A 17112-nucleotide genomic window follows, 5' to 3' on the forward strand; every position below is an offset into this window, starting at 1 on the left:
AGCCTTTATTCTGCTCTCCTGGCCCAACCTCATTACCCCCCCCCAATGCTTTCATTAAAACATGCTTTCCCACAGAGCTGGGGAACAGGGAGGTCTGGGCTAGTATAGCCACTGAGCAATGACAAAACCCAGAGATGTCTTTCTGTCTGTGGACAGTTTGGGTGGTCGGTCTAGAGACATGGACTGAAATGAAACAATTGCCTTTATCACTCACTTGTCTCTCCTACAATGGCTGTTGGCATCAATTCTATGACTACCATATGCATTTCCCTTTTACTTTCTTCTGATGCATAGTCAGATATATTATCCATTGGGTCACTGACCCTTTGTTCCCTTTTACCTGCTTAACAAAACCTATGTATTGTGTTTTTAAAATCTTAATAATATTTTTTCCCAATTACATATACAGTTTTCAACATTCATTTTTGTAAAATTTTCTCCCTCCCCCCCTTTCCAAGACAGTAAGTGATTTGGTATAGGTTTTTGTATGGACAGGCATACACTGGATTTTGAGAGAGAGAGACTGCAGAATGTTCTCTCTCTTTAGGAGTTTTAGAAGGAAACTGCTTGTAGCTTCTTTTTCTATAATACTTCAGCATTTACAGAGTGGTTGTTAGTTATGTGAGTATTCAAGTATTACCATCCCCTTTTTAACAGATGGAAAAACTGAAACTGAGACTGACTTGCCTAAAGTCATAATCCAAAGAGTAGAGATTTTTAACTAAGGTCTTCAAAGATTTCTCCCATCATCTTTTATTTGGTTTGATATAAACAAAGCCTACCCTCTCCATCCATCTGCTAACAAAAGTCAAATCAATACATGCCAGACATTTTGCTGAGCAAAGGCAAGAACAAAGAAGCAACCAAAACCAAAATAGTCCTTTCTCTTTAGGAGTTCAGAGTCTAATGAGGGAGATAATAGACAAACACCTAGTTACAAACAAGTATAGACAAGATAAATTGGAGATGATTTCAGAAGGTACTAAAATTGACTTTATGGTTCAATCATGGTTCCATTTGATTTCTAGAAGTTGGTCTAGAACTTACCTCAGTCTGAGATTGTATTGGCCTTCTACCTTCTTTGGGGCCATCTTTCTGAACATCACAATCCTTTCTAAAATCAGATATATTTGACCTGGGTTTCCATTAACCCTGGAGGGAACTTGAAAAGAGGGCAGAGAATTGAATGGTTAAGGCAAGTTTTTGTCTATGGTTTAGGTATATCCAACTCCCTGCAAGGCACCTGGAGGCAAAACTGAAGCAATAAAAGTTGATAAGCATTCTGTTTCACTCCTCATTCCTCACATTTATACTATTTTCTTCTTGGGTCTGACCTTACTGGGAAAGCAGGAGTCTGGAAGTTCACTCTCTCTCCTTCCTCTCCCAAGCAAATTTCCCACTAAGGTCTTCGTTTTCCAAGCATACAGGTAATTTTAGTCTATATTAATGGTGGCTAAGATGTTTATGACAGAGGGCTGACTCCCAGACTTGGGAGTCTGCCTAGGTAACATGGGCTTTCCAGAATGAAGTTTGAAAGATTTGAACAGTGAATGCCTCTCATCACTCATTTCTTAAATCTTGACTGAACCTGATCACTGGAGAAGGAAAGGAGAGAGTATGCTGGAAGAGAGGGATTGGAAAACATTGGCCTATGAGAAAAGAAAGGATGGTGGTTCTTCCAGCTCTACAAGTAAAATCTTTTGTTAGTGACTAAGCACCTGGGGAGAAGGAGCTAGACAACAACGGGAGAGGATAGTTAGAACTGGGCAATTGAACAACAGGCTGATAGCCCACAAAAGCTCTGTAGAGCCATCCAGTGGCTAACTTGGGAAATGCCCTGGGAGAAGGTACTGGCTATCAAGTATGAAACATTTGGGGTCCTGCCTAAAGAAGTTATAGAATCTTTGTGCTGAAAGATTGGTTTAAACCAATGATTAGCTAAGCAGGAATCCATAGCATCTCCAAAATAGTCTATTCCACTAGTAGCTAACTAGATTAAAGGAGACCTTCAATATAATAATAATACAATTATAAACAAAAGTTAACATTTATTATGTATCAGGCACTCTGCTAAGATCGCTACTGTAATTATCTCATCTGATCCTACAACAACAAAAACAAGCAACCTTGGGAAGTAGGTGCTATTGATTTTTTCCATTTTACAGATTAAGAAAACTTGGACCCAAATCCTAAACTTTCTAAATTGATTTTCTTTTTTTTAAATAAAAGAAAGATTTTTATTTATTTTGAATTTTACAATTTCCCCCCCTAATCTCGCTTCCCTTCCCCACCCCCCACAGAAGGCAGTCTGTTAGTCTTTACATTGTTTCCATGGTATACATTGATCCAAACTGAATGTGATGAGAGAGAAATCATATCCTTAAGGAAAAAACATAAAGTACAAGAGATAGCAAGATCACATAATAAGATAAATTTTTTTTTGAATTAAAGGTAACAGTCTTTTGTTTTTGTTCTAACTCCACAATTCTTTCTCTGGATACAGATGGCACTCTTCATGGCAGATAACCCAAAATTGTGTCTGTCTGTTACACTGATGGAACGAGCAAGATTATCACCCCCATGTTGCTGTTAGGGTGCACAAAGTTCTTCTGGTTCTGCTCATCTCACTCAGCATCAGTTCATGCAAATCCCTCCAGGTTTCTCTGAATTCCCATCTCTCCTGGTTTCCAATAGAAAAATAGTTTTCCATGACATACATATACCACAGTCTGCTAAGCCATTCCCCAATTGAAGGACATTCACTTAATTTCCAGTTCCTTGCCACCACAAAAAGGGCTGCTATGAATATTTTTTGTAAATTTTCTTTATAAATGATTAAAGTCTAACTAGTATTTTAAACATTACCTATTCTAATTTTTCTGGAAGAAACTGAATCTTCTCATTTCATGGGATTACAAGAAGTGAAGGGATTAGAATTTCTAGAACATAGGATATCCTTGAACCCTAGCCTCCTTTTTAATTCTGAGTCCTCCCCATGTCCACCCCATGACTTTGAATCATATGGAAAATAATTTAGAGGTGATTGAATTCAATTCCCCTGATGGTAAAAATAAACTTATTTTCAAAAAAGAGGAAATGGTTTGAGAGATAAGTAGCAGTCTATTAAAACCGAACTTTTCTTACTCCAAGTCTAGAGATTTTTTTTAGGTTTTTTTTTTTTAAGGCAAATGGGGTTAAGTGGCTTGGCCAAGGCCCCACAGCTAGGTAATTATTAAGTGTCTGAGACCGGATTTGAACCCAGGTACTCCTGACTCCAGGGCCAGTGCTCTATCCACTGTGCCACCTAGGCGCCCCTGAGTCTAGAAATTTTCAACTAAGTATCTACACACTAAGAGGGATCCCCCTTGCCCACACTTTTAAAAGCTCCTAAATCAAGAGTTTCCAACTTTTTGTGCGTGTGTCATGGAACCATGGGAATGCTAGTCAATGCTTAACAGACTCTTTGATAAAAACAAACAAAAAAGTGTCAACAGAACACTTTAAAATTTAGTCTGCATTACCAATATTCTCTCCATCAAATTCTTAAGGCTAGATAATAAAATATACATATATATATAGAGAGAGAGTTCTGATTATAACCTTTGCCAATTTCAGAATCATAAATGTTCACGAACTGATAATTTAACAATTGTTTAGAAGAAACTACAGGCTGGCTCCAACACTGACCTCCATGGACCCCTTTGTAGATCTTGGAAAAACTAGGGACCCCTTCTCAGAATAATGTTTTTAAATGCATACATTAAAATGCGTAAGATTAAAAAAGCAACTAGATTATATTTAAAAAGTTGTTACAATATATTTTTAAAAACTCACAAGTCAGGGACCCCAGGTTAATAACTATCACCAAACATTAGACTCAGGGAAGGGGAGCGGCGGTTGGACCACCGGACTGGAAGCAGGAAGACTCATCTTTATGAGTTCAAATCCAGCTTCAGACGCGGATTAGCTGTGTGACCTTGGGAAAGTCACTGTCTGTGTCACTACAAACTAAAGCCACTCAGACCTTGCCTCAGTTTCTTCATCTGTAAAATGGGCTGAAGAAGGAAATGGCAAACCAAGAGGGCAGCAGGCACAGCGCAAGAGGCGAGTTGTAGGCTGGGCCGGGCCGGCAGCGCGCCAGGAGGGTCTGATGAATCGGGTGGCGATCAGGCCCCGGGGGGCCCTCCACCCTCTGGGGGTCACCCCGTAAAGGGTTCCTAACCTCCCTCCCAGCCCCGACACGGGATGGCGCTCCGCCAGGCCCGTGGTCCGAGGCCAGGCCCGTGGTCCGAGGCCAGGCCCGTGGTCCGAGGCCAGGCCCGTGGTCCGAGGCCAGGCCCGTGGTCCGAGGCCAGGCCCTCCTTGGCCCAGGACTCGGGGCGCAGGGCACGAAGCGGGCATCCCCGACCCCGGCTGGGGACTTGGGCGGGGTCAGGGGCCGGGGGCGGGGCGGCCGGACCACGTGCCCGTCCTGGCCCCGCCCCCTCGCTCCCGCCGGGCGCTGCGCCGCCGTAACGGAACGACGGGGCCTGCGCAGAGCGCCGGTTGCTGGGCAGCCGCGCTGCGTGCCCGCCGGACGTCAGGGTCGGCGCCGCGGCGCGCGCAGAGGCGGGAGGGTTGAGCGGCTGGAAGCCGGCGGGAACCGGAGCGGCCATGGCCCCAGGTAGTGGAGCGAGCGGGAGGCTCGGGGCGGCCGGAGGGCCGGGCTTTGGCGTCCCCAGAGCCGGTGGGACCTGACCCCGCGCCGCTCTCGCGGCCGGTTCCGCCTCTGCGTGCGCCTCCAAGGGCACCGGGGCTCGTCTCCCCTTCTTGTTCGGCAAGCCTGGTGAGGGGACGGGGGTTGGAGTGGACCGTGGGGCCTTCTGCCGACTCCCCGGGCCTCTGGTGCCTCCTGCATCCTACGAAGAAGGGGATGACTTCCGGGCCTGTGGGTGACGTCATAGCTGGGATGGCGCTGGATCCCCCTGAGAGCGCTGGAGACTTCTAAAGCCCCGAACACAGCTCTAGTCGCTGGGAAATTTAAGAAAATTAAAGGCCTTGATTAACCATGTTCTCAGGTATTTTTTTTTTTAGGCTTTTGCAAGGCAATGGGGTTAAGTGGCTTAATTATTAAGTGTCTGAGGCCAAATTTGAACTCAAATCCTCCTGACTGCAGGGCCAGTGCTCTGCCCACTGCGCCACCTAGTTGCCCATGTTCCCAGGTATTTAGTAATAAACATAAATTCACTTGAGATTGCGGACCAAGTGCTGTGGGGGGAGGGGGCACTGACCCTGGAGTCAGGAGAACCTGAGTTCAAATCCGACCTCAGACACTTAATAATGACCCAGCTGTGTGGCCTTGGGCAAGCCACTTAACCCCGTTGCCTTGTAAAAACCTAACAAAAAAAGACTGGAGGGAGGGGGTAGGTAGAGCAAGACCCTTTGATGAGTTGGTGATATTTGAGTTGATCCATAAAAGATGAGTAGGAATTTCAAGAAGTGGGGGAGAGGGTGTGTGTGAAGGGAAGACTTTCCAAACTCGGGGGCAGAGGGCACCAAAGTTTTAAAAGTGTCCTGCATCCCCCCCCAAAGGAGGGAACATATGAAGTGTCGCTTGTATAGTTTTGGAAAAGAACAGAGATCATAGGGAATCTTGTTAAGTCAATATAGAGAAGGAGAAATTGAGACTCCCAGAGGGGTAGTGACTGACCAGCGATCACATCATGAGTGAAGCTTCAAATGACTAGTGAGGTGTATGTGAGGAAGAAGCTAAGCATTTTTCATTTGGGATAAAGGGTCCTAGGTTTGTTTTGTTCATTCAGTATTTAGTAGACATTGTCTCCTACTGCAAGTCTTTTTTTTAATGCCAGTGTTTTATTATTAGACTATATGCTAGGAATCACGTCTTTTTTTAAAAATATTTTTTATTCATTTTTCCAACTACATGCAAAGGCGGTTTTCAACAATCACTCTTTTGTATGGTTTTGAGTTTCACAATTTTCTCTCTACAATTCTCCCTCCCCTGACAGAAAGCAATCTAATGCACTATGTACAATGTACTATGTTAACTATATCCATATTAATGAAGAAGCAATGGGGGAAAAAGAGAAAAAACGTAGGACAACTTAATAAATAAAGATAGTAAGCTTCAATCTGCATATAAGATCTGCATATAAACTCCATAGGTCTCTGGATATGGATGGTATTTTCCATTACAAGTCTTCTAGAATTAGCTTTGATTTTTATAGTGCTGAAATGACTAAGTCCATCATAATTGATCATCACACAACATTACTAAGTGTGTACAATGTTCTTCTGGAAGCCATGTCTTTTTTATCTTCATATCTCCAAAGCATCATACAGGTCCTTGAGCTCAGTAAATATTTAAGCAATATTTATTTTTGGTGATAGTTGAACATTTCTGAACAAACATTCCAACTGAGTTTGTGAAACTCAGGGATGTCTGGACTCTCTGGGAATTAATAGTAATAATTCATTATTTCAGGATGGCTAGGTGGCACAGTGGATAGAGCACTGGCCCTGGATTCAGGAGTACCTGAGTTCAAATCCGACCTCAGACACTTAATAAGCACCTAGTTGTGTGGCCTTGGGCAAACCACTTAACCCCATTGCCTTACAAAAAAAAAAGATAGATGAATAATTCATTATTTCTATGGTACTTAAAAGGTTCACAAAATGCTGTTTGTTCAATAATCAGTCCTTGAAGTAGGTAATTTTATAGGTGAGAGGACAGGCTTAGAAAATCAAAGTGATTTATTTGCTTGTAGTCATATAGGCCTCCTCACTCCATGTGCCATACTGTTGCCACTATACCACTTTATTTCATTGGATCAGTCATCATTTATTTATAGAGAAGATAATCATTCCAATCTTTTGACATTGTGTTGACTTTTCTTGTCAGTGTGGCAACATCCATTTCTGAATGTCTTCAAACACTTGAAAGTAGAAGAATGGAAACGATCTACAAAAGAGGGTGATGTGACTACAGTTATGGTAATATACTCCTATTATGGCTAGTTACCCTCGGGTTCTGGAAACTCAAAACCACCCTCCCCTTTTGTTGGGAATTCTTTAGGGTCTTATCACTCATATCCACCCATCATCCAGGACTTCTCAAATTGGCTCTTCTCTACTTGGCTGTTTGAGGTCTAAACTTTAATTTTTATCTGGCTCACATTTCTTTCCAGGATAAGACACTGAAAGGAACAGTTTATCGTATTCGTGGTGCCATTCCTGCTGGCAATTTTATTCAGCTCCCTAAAACTAGCACCCAGTCTCTGGGACTGACAGGGCGATACTTCTATCTACTTTTCAAACCTATTCCCATGAAGTACTTCGTTGTTCACTTGGATGTGACTACTGAGGTAAGTGTGAGACACATTTTGTTATATGATTCTCATTCAGATGAGTTAAAGATATGAAAGAATTTTGAAATAGATAACCACACTCTCAAGATATAAAGTGGTATTATTTTGAGTACAGAAGAATAAGAAGAGACAGAAGGTAAGAATAAAGCCTCCCAGTGCCCAAAACAGTTTTACCTCTCTTTTTATGGTCACTTGAATGTTTCTTCTGCCTTTGCCTTTTCATCTCCTGAATGGGTTACATATATCTCTCTTCTTAGGATAGCCAAGTGATTCGCATCTCATTCTCCAACCTCTTTAAGGAGTTCAAGTCCACCTCTACCTGGCTTCAATTCCCTTTCGTTTATGAAGAAGCTACAGGGCCTGTGAAGACTTCTAAGACAGGTTGATTGAAGAGCCCTCTGAAAACTCATGTTATACTAGTTAATATTTATATATTGCTTTAAGGTTTCTCCTGGATTTTCTGTATAGATAATACAAATGTCACTTTGCTTACCTTGCATCTGATTATAGAGGTCATCCTTTGTTCAGGGACATCTGATTAGAAAGAAGGAGAGCTAGGATTCAATACCAGGTCTCTTGATGCAGTGCTCTTTGTTCCACAGCAGACTGATAGCCTAGAAAGCTTTGAGAGGTCAATATAGAAGGTGGAACTAGATTTCTTTAGCAGTGTTGAACAGAATAGCTTCTGAAATGTTTCCAACTTATTAAAGAGAAATTTATGCTCAGAACTTAAATGAATTAAGTGCATTTTTTGAGCAAAATAGGTCTATTGCCAATCTGCCTGTTTTATGGTTGTTTCTGAATGATGACTTAAGGAAAGAACAAGCAGTGGGAAGGAACGTGTATTGGGGTAAGAAAGGACCTGTTTGAAGGCAAAAGAGTAGATAGTGTTGTGTGGCACTAAGGTGAAATTAAGAAGTATATGTCTTTCTTTGAATTTTTTAATACATTCGTTCTGGCTTGGTTTGGAGAAAGGAGTGACTTATAAGGATAGTCTTGATGGGGGGTAGCTAGGTGGCACAGTGGATAGAGCACCAGCCCTGGAGCCAGGAGGACCTGAATTCAAATCTGGTCTCAGTCACTTAATAATTGCCTAGCTATGTGATCTTGGGCAAGTTTTAAGCCTAGGGTCTTAAATAAATTTTTAAAAAAGGATAGTGTTAATAGACCTCTAGGAAGGTATTGCAAGCTCATTGTTTATATGCCTATGAGGTTTTGGTCATGATTAATTTCATATTTGACTCTAGATATTTCTAATTTCCAGAACTTATTGGTGCAGCTCCCAACTGTGTACGATGGACTTGTCTTCAGCTAGATCTTCAGATCATTCTAATGATATATCTGAATCGACGTTACAGCCATATAAAGAGTATCAAGCTCTGTGCCAATCAGTTGGTAAAAAATATCTATACCAGTGACCTGTCTTTTGATCCAGGTGAAGGCTCAAACCCAGGAGAGTGACTCTTAAGGAATTTAAGTTGAATATCTAAAATTATTTTATCTTTTCTTCTTTATTTTTGCTTTGTTTTCATTTTCAATTCCATATCTTCCCCTCTGCATTGTGAAGGCAAGAAATATGATAACCATTTTACAAATGATGAAATATGATGCCAATTAGACATATGAAGGCATGTAAAACATTTTTACGTGTTAGCATGTAACATGCTAGCAAACATGTTAGCCATGTTACAGGGGGAAAAAAGCAAGAAAACTAAAGCGAAAAGGTGCTTCAGTTTGCCCTGAAGAATTCATCCATTCTCTTTCTGAAGGTGGATAGCATTTTTCATCATGAGTCCTTTGTAACTGTGGTAGATCATTGTATTGATCCAAAATCTGTTCTGTTTTAAAAAGCTTAAAAACTTTCTTAAACCCTGCTTTTTTATGTTCTGGCCCTCCACTTTCATTTAACTGTCAAATTTTTTAAAAGAGTAATTTATATTTGCAGGTTTCCTTTTTTCTACCCACTTAACTCCTTGTAATCTGATTTTCATCCTTTATGTTCCGCCTTGCTTTCTTCAAGGCTATTAGTGATCTTTTAACCATCAAATGATGTATTAGAAAGGAATTGGGTTTGATGTCAGAGTCTCTTGAGTTTCATTTCTAGTTCTTTGTGAACACATCACAGCTTTTACATAATTTCAGCTGGGCTCTCACTGCAAGAAGACATTCCTTTTATACTTCCTCAAATGATTCACTCCTATTTACCATAGTAGCTTTTCCAAAACTATTCATCCCTTTCAAATCTCCCATAGCTCCTATCCCCCACCCTCTCAGCTAAGTACCTTATCTCATGTTTCTTTGAAAAATTGAACCCATTTGCTGAGAGCTTCTGCTTCTCTCCTTATCTCACATTTCCCATATGCTTTGTTTTACTTTCTCTTCCTTCACCTTTATCTCACATGAAAAGATAGTTCTTGTCAAGGCATTCCTTTCTATATGCACAAGAGATTCCATTACACCTTTTATTCTCCAGCAGTGTCTTGCCCCGCCCCCCATAATATATAATATATCCCTTCTCTGTCACTTGTTTTTTCTTCTCTCTTTGTCTTTTATAGGCTGCTTCCTTCCTGCCTACAGTCATGCCAATGTCTATCTCATCATCAAAAAACCCCACACTTGATCCATTGATCCATTGATCTCTGTTACTATCCTTATATGTCTCTCCTCTTTTGAATTTTAACTCCTTTGTGTAAGTTGTCTACAACTGATGTGCCTACTCTTTTTCTTCTGTCTCTTAACTTTCTTCAGTATGACTTCTGAATTCATCATTACCTAAAATTATTCCAAAATTAACTGCAAAGTTACCAGTGGTCACTTTATTGCCAAATCTAATGAACTTTTCACAGTCCTCATCCTTCTTGACTATTCTTCAGTCAGATCACCTTGATATTATTTTCTCTTTAGGTTTTTGTGTTACTACTCTCCTGGTTCTCTCATCCTACCTATTTAGCTACTACTACTTACTTCCCTTTGCTAGATCTTCATCCAGTTCAGTAAAACAACTGTCTCAGACCTTCTCTTTCTTTCTTGTTTCACTTGATAATCATTGGCTTTTATGACCTCCAGGCTGATAACTCTTAATTTCTTTTTGGATATCTTGGACTGGATATCCCATAGAGATCTTCCAAAACTAAACTACTCATCTCCTCCAAAGCCCCATCTGTATTCCCAATTTTCCTGTTACTGTCAAGGGTACCAAGGTCCTCTCAGTCACCCAGGCTCACAATCTGTGTTATTATCCTTAATCCTCATTCTCTCTCAACCCTTGATATCAAATCCATACCAAATCTTGTTGGTTCTGTCTTTTTAGACTTCTCTAATACCGCCACCATCCTAGTATAGCCTCTTATCCCCCATCGCTTCTTGTGCTAGTCTTGTTGATTTTCTTGCCTCGAGGCTCCTCAATCCAGTTCCTTTTCCACTCAGCTGCCAAAATGATATCCTTTGATATCTGACCCATTTTATTCCTCTATTTAGTAAACTCCCTATTATCTCCTTGATCTAAGATAAAAATCTTTTTTTGGCATTCAAAATCTTTGAAAACTTCAGTCTTCTTAGACCTTCCTCCCCTCCACATACTCTTCAATCCAGTGACACTGGCCTCCTTGCTTTGACTTATACAAGATACTTTATCACAAGCTGTTCTCACTCTCTGCAGCCAGACCTGCAATATTCTCCCTTCTCATCTTTGCAGTTATTAGGGAGTTAATCTTTTCTTCTGGATTTGTGTTTTGGATGTTCCTAGATCGATCCACAGCATTTCTTTATTGTTAGGGACTTCTGTTTACTTATATTTTTAGCCTTACTTCCTTAATTGGGACTTTATGTCAGGCTTTTCTTATTGGCTTCTTCTTCCATAGTCTCTATGCTCAGAATAAGGGAAAGGAATAAAGACCACTAATCTCTTCTGTGTTCAGAGGGCTGCATTCTATAATGGCCTGGGAGATGATGACTGAGGTCAGCATGCTGCAAACTTTGAGTTTTCCAGTATTATAAACTGACTATTGCCCCCCCTGAAACTGTCAACTCCTATGTCGATCCTACTGCACTAGAGATTCCTAGTTAGAGTGCTCTGATCTTCCTGCTTCCTGGAACCAGGCATTGCTAGCATCAGGTGTCTGGCATTTAATGAGAATGTTCTTGTTCTCCAGACACTGAAATTTCCCTGCTTCACTAATTATGCTCCTTTCTTAGTGTTCTGCAGGCCTCTAACCATTCTCTCCTATAGGCTTGGATTGGGTAATGGTAATCTTTGCATTTTTTTAATCATCATTTATACAAGCACTTTAAAAAAATCATTACTGGAATACTTGTGTGGGAGCTGAGTTCTTCTTCCTGTTCACTTTTCCAACTTAACTGGAACTTACCTTATTTGAAATTATTCCATCCTAAAGTTGCATTTTCTATACAACATCTGTCCTGCTCAAAACCTTTAGTGATTCTCTATTATTGATGAGATTGAATCCATATTCTTCAATCTAGTATTCCACATCCTTCCTTCTAGATAATACTCTTTCTCTCCTCTCCAAGTTGATTTGTATTTACTTATCTGTCTGTCTATCCATCTATCTATCCATTATTTCTCCATCTCAGCTGGCAAGTAATTTCCTTGAGGGACACACACACAAACACACACAGACAGACACACACACACACACACACACACACACACACACACATAAGTGTGCTTGGCTGTATCTCATGTGTCTCTACTGCAAGAATTACATCCAACTGAATCTATCTACATGCTTTCTTATTTCTCTGTTTCTCTAAACATTCCTCCTTTTAAAATTCCCAACTACTCCTGTTCACAATGATCACTTTCCAACCTGAACTGTACTGTGTAAACCACATATTTGGTACAGCACAAATATCCTCTAATGCTTCTGATTTTATATATGTGTGTGTGTGTGTGTGTGTGTGTGTGTATATATATATACTGATTTCCTAATTAGTTGTAAACTCCTCTAAGGTAGCCATATCTTATCTCTCCTATTCCTGGTGCTCATACTATATATCTATATCTATATCTATATATATAGATAAAGATATAGATAGATAGATAGATATAGGATGTCTTTCTTTGTATGTCTATATCATGTACATATAGTTATATTGACATGTATCATATGCATATAAATATATTTCATATCAATATATGTGTATATATGTATGCATGTGTATGTGTGTATATATATGTAGTACTCAGTACTGATGATAATTGTAGGCAGACTCTTAGACTTACTGACATTTACCAGATCCCTACCTTGATAGAGCTAGAAATTTCCGTACTCTTGATAGTGGTAAATGCCCAGCTGGCTCCAGGTTCAGAAAGCAGGCTGGGTGTAATTGTCAGCCAGTTTGGGTAACTAGACAAATTCTAATTTTTCTGCCCATGGGTAGGTGTCACCATCTCAGAAGTTCGACAAGCCAGACTAGCCCTCAACCCCATGCCCCGAGAAATGTCGTTTCCTGTTCCAAAGGGGGAGAAATGGCATGATCATTATGTGTTTATCAGGTATGCATCTTACTTCTTCCAAACCCCACAAGTTATGATATTTTGGGGAAATAGTGCCATCTTTCCTAGTCCAACACATTCTTCTCCCTCTGTTGGAAGCATATGAACACATGAGTAGTATACTAGAACATAAGCTCTCAAACTTTTTGGATTCACTCAGACCCCAAAGAGCTTTTTTTTTCATGTGGGTTATATCTATAGATATTTACTATGTTAGGAATTATATAAATATTTAAAAATAATAATAAACCCATTACATGTTAACATAAATATTTTAGATGAAAAATAACTTTTCCAAAACCAAAATTAATGAGAAGAGTGGCATTATTTTACTCAGGTACTCCTGACTCCAAGGCCAGTGCTCTATCCACTGCGCCACCTAGCCACCCCTCATATTTGCTTTTGTATTTAATCTGTTATAATATGTCATTTTGGTTGAAGTATGTGAAGTATATCCCGCCTCATATAGATAAGTAGTTAGAAAAGGGAATAATATCTTAATAATCCAATTATATTTTTAGTATTTGTCAAAATAGTTTTTACCTTGTGAATTCTCTGAAAGGGACTCAGAGACCCCCTGGGGCTTATGGACTACATTTTGAGAATTACTCTACTAGACAAATGACTTTCCTTATGCCCTTAATCAAGGTTTCCTACTGATGATTCCCAAGTGCTCCATGATTCAGTTCAGAGCTGTCTTCCTCATATATCAGGTAAGTAGACAGAAGTACAGAAGCTGGGGAGAGTAGGTAGGACATATTGGATGGGCTAACCTAGTGTGAGAAGCCTAGAGCAATGAGATTATTCTTGCTCTTAGAGCTGTAGAATTTCAGACTTCAAGGCACCATGGAAGTCATCAACTAGTTTGACTTCCACCTGGAACTCAAATCCTCAGTGTAACTCCTCAGTAAGCAGTTATCAGACTCTGCTAGAATAGGGAATTCTCTACCTTCTGAGGTAATTGATTCAACTGGTAGATAACTTTAATTCTTGGTAAGTTTTTGTGCATTTTCTTATTTTGAAGTGGTCTACATTATCTTTCTCTAGACAAACCAGCAGTAGTATTGGTGGTATCTTATACTATCAGATAACCCAGTTTTCTCTAACCAACTTTTGATGCTGAAACCAGTTATGATAGTCCTTGCTTTCCTGCTTTAGGATCTCAGAAGCCTGTCCAGCAGCTTCCACAACCAGTTACCGACAGCAGAGCCATCCAAGATAGAGTATCACTCATCCAACAGATAACCAGTCCCATGGCTGTGAGTATCAGCTTTCTTTACTCTTTTTTTCTCATACTTGCACTCCAAAAGAATTATTGTATTTTTCCCTTCTGATTTTGTTGGTTCTAAGAACTTGTGAGAACTATAAGGTCAGGGCTGTGGACAGTGCTATCCCCATCCAGAGGAAGAAAAATAAAAACAAAAAAAAAAAACCCTTCAGAATGTGATGAACACTACATTCACTTTTTAAAAAAATTTCTTGGAGCAGCTAGATGGCACAGTGGATAGAGCAGTGGCCCTGGAGTCAGGAGTACCTGAATTCAAATCTGGCCTTAGATGCTTAATAATTACCTAGCTGTATGACCTTGGGCAAGCCACTTAACCCCATTTGCCTTGTAAAAAAAACCTAAAAAAAAACCATAAAAAAAATTCTCTTATTTCTTTCCTATCTCTCATGGTTTTCTTTCTTTTCCCTTAATTCTAATTCCTCCTACCAAAAATGACTAATCTGTAAACATGTTTAACACAAATGTGTATGTACAATATTCACCTGACTGCCACTGAGGAAAGGAGGGCAGGAAGTGGGGAAGGTGGAAGGAAATTATGTAATTTTAAAAATATGCATATGTATATGGATGAATGTTGAAGAACTTTCATAACATGTATCTGGAAAAATAAACTAACAATTTAACAAAAAAGAACTATAGGGTCAGGTCATTGGCTAATGATTTTTTTTTTTTAAACTCAGTGGTCACATCGGGCTTTTTCAGTTAAGAATTCTATCCCTGAGGTAAATCTGACCACTGGGCTCCTGGAAACCTCATTCCTTGGGGATCAGAAGGCCTGCAGAAAAGGAGTTCTAGCTGGTGGAGATGCTACTATTACATGTGCGACAAATGATGGTGGCATTGATGTGTATGCTCACAACATGGGCAAGAAACCCATCATCCTTGAAGACCCTAAGTTGGGTGAGGTAAGCAAGATGTGCTGTGATGTTGGATCTCTTGTCACATTTTGGAAAGAGTTTAGAAACCCATTGAAGCTTTTTATAAAGGAGAGCTCAGATATTCCATGGAAGAATTAGCTATCCCATGGTAACTACTAGGACTCATCCAAAACAAGTATTCTTTTTTGGAATGTTATTTTATTTTTTCAATTACATGCAAAGATAATTTTCAACATCCATCATTTTGTAAGATTTTGAGTTCCATTTTTTTCCTACCTCCCTTCTTCTCCATGATAGCAAGTAATGTAATAGTATAAGTTGTATATTTATAATTATGTTTAACATAAGTAATTCTTCTTCTGAAGGTTTATATTTGGTGGCAAGATGCAGAAAGGTTCGTAGACCAGTAAGATGAGTCCATAGGCCTCAGGAGGGATCTCTGTATTACTTTAAAAAAAAAAAGATTTTATTTATTTTGGATTTTACAATATTTTCCCCTATTCTTCCTTCCCTCCCCCCAAAGGCAATCTGTTAGTCTTTACATCGTTTCCATGGTATACATTGATCTAAGTTGAATGTGATGAGAGAGAAATCATATCCTTAAGGAAGAAAAATAAAGTATAAGAGATAGCAAAATTACACAATAAGATAATGGGGTGTTTTTTTCCCCTAAATTGAATTGGTCTCTGTTCAAATGCCACAATTCTTTCTCTGGATACAGATGGTATTCTCCATTGCAGATAGCCCAAAATTATCCCTGATTGTTACTGATGGAATGAGCAAGTCCATCAAGGTTGATCATCACCCCCATGTTGCTGTTAGGGTGTACAATATTTTTCTGGTTCTGCTCATCTCGCTCTACTTTTGTTGGGAGATGTCTGGCTTATTTATGGGCCACCTAGCAAACCCTCTCAGGTCTGAACATCTACTGTCATAAAATTGCCCTCTGTTCCCCAAAGAATGAATGTAATTGGTCTATTTTACTTAGTTGTTTCCCTTTCTCTCTCATTTTTCCTTTCTTATCCAGATTACAAGCCCAAGACTGACCAAATCAGAAACCATTTTGACCAAGAATTCATCTAGGCACAGAGTAAGGAAATAGCTCCTTCTCTTCATGCTGAAGCAAATTTTGGCATTTTTGAGTTGGGTCTTCTATGAAATGAAAATGACCTTTAGAGATGTGAATATAACTGTACCAATATTAGCTTCTGATCTAAGGACGAGTAGTAAGAAATAGCATTCTGGTTTTTTCTTGGACTATGGGAAACCTTTTCATTAGCTCCTCATTAGGGAAGGTTTTTTTTTTATCAGCAGTTTCGCAAGACCAAGTTGTTGACTGATTGGGCATTATAACACATTACCCCTTGAAGGACTTACTTAAATGAATTAAAAAAAGGCCAGTGTTGTCCTGGTATTTGTAATACCTTCGCAGTGGGTAAAGATGAAATTGGTTGGGGTGGCTAGGTGGCGCAGTGGATGAAGCACTGGCCCTGAAGTCAGGAGTACCTGGGTTCAAATCTGGTCTCAGACGCTTAATAATCACCTAGCTGTGTGGCCTTGGGCAAGCCACTTAACCCCATTTACCTTGCAAAAAAACAAAAAAAAAGATGAAATTGGTTTAATGTTTTAGATCTCAGTGTGTGTGTTCATTTGTTTCAGTGTCTCCTTCCCGATCCAATCCTGAAGTTAAAGGGAGTGATTGGTTTTGGAGGCTGCAGCACCAAATGGGTCAGTGAGCAGGGATTGAATTTTAAAATATTTTTTAGAACAAAGTGTCTGTGCATGAAATGAACCTTGTTTTTAAATATCCATAGTATTTTGAAAAAATACTTTTTTATGTAAACATGTTTTGAATGACTTCACATGTATTATAGAAAATATATTTTTTGTCTTCTCAATGACTGTGGGAGGGTTTGAAGGGAGGGAGAGAATTTTTAACTCAAAATAAAATAAATGAATGTTAGAAAAAGTACTTTTATAGTAGAAAGAAAGTCTGAATTAGAACTCCTAAACTAAAGCTTGTCTGTACCACTGTGTTAAAAATTTTTCCCTTGGAAATTA

General features: G+C 39.6%; 1 protein-coding gene across 7 annotated transcripts in view; it reads left to right on the forward strand.

Annotated features, from left to right (window-relative positions):
• Positions 1-4607: 4607 nt before the first annotated feature.
• Positions 4608-17112, forward strand: part of WDR90 (WD repeat domain 90) — a 55114-nt gene continuing 42609 nt past the window's right edge. For 5 of the 7 annotated variants that reach the window (XR_012470811.1, XM_074197063.1, XM_074197066.1 and 2 more), the window contains exons 1-11: positions 4608-4663; positions 6902-6993; positions 7188-7364; positions 7625-7748; positions 8632-8802; positions 12771-12885; positions 13534-13598; positions 14044-14144; positions 14854-15078; positions 16079-16141; positions 16711-16779. Coding sequence is in view for 6 of the 7 variants with exons in the window: in XM_074197063.1 (XP_074053164.1) it covers positions 4654-4663; positions 6902-6993; positions 7188-7364; positions 7625-7748; positions 8632-8802; positions 12771-12885; positions 13534-13598; positions 14044-14144; positions 14854-15078; positions 16079-16141; positions 16711-16779 (1212 nt within the window). In the remaining variant the exon portion in view is untranslated. Of the gene's footprint in view, positions 4664-4835; positions 5058-6901; positions 6994-7187; positions 7365-7624; positions 7749-8631; positions 8803-12770; positions 12886-13533; positions 13599-14043; positions 14145-14853; positions 15079-16078; positions 16142-16710; positions 16780-17112 lie in introns of those variants that run through there. The other 2 variants (XM_074197065.1, XM_074197067.1) reach the window with 2 other exon arrangements.

This window comes from Macrotis lagotis, chromosome 8 (assembly GCF_037893015.1).
Source record: "Macrotis lagotis isolate mMagLag1 chromosome 8, bilby.v1.9.chrom.fasta, whole genome shotgun sequence".
NCBI classification, from domain to species: domain Eukaryota; kingdom Metazoa; phylum Chordata; class Mammalia; order Peramelemorphia; family Peramelidae; genus Macrotis; species Macrotis lagotis.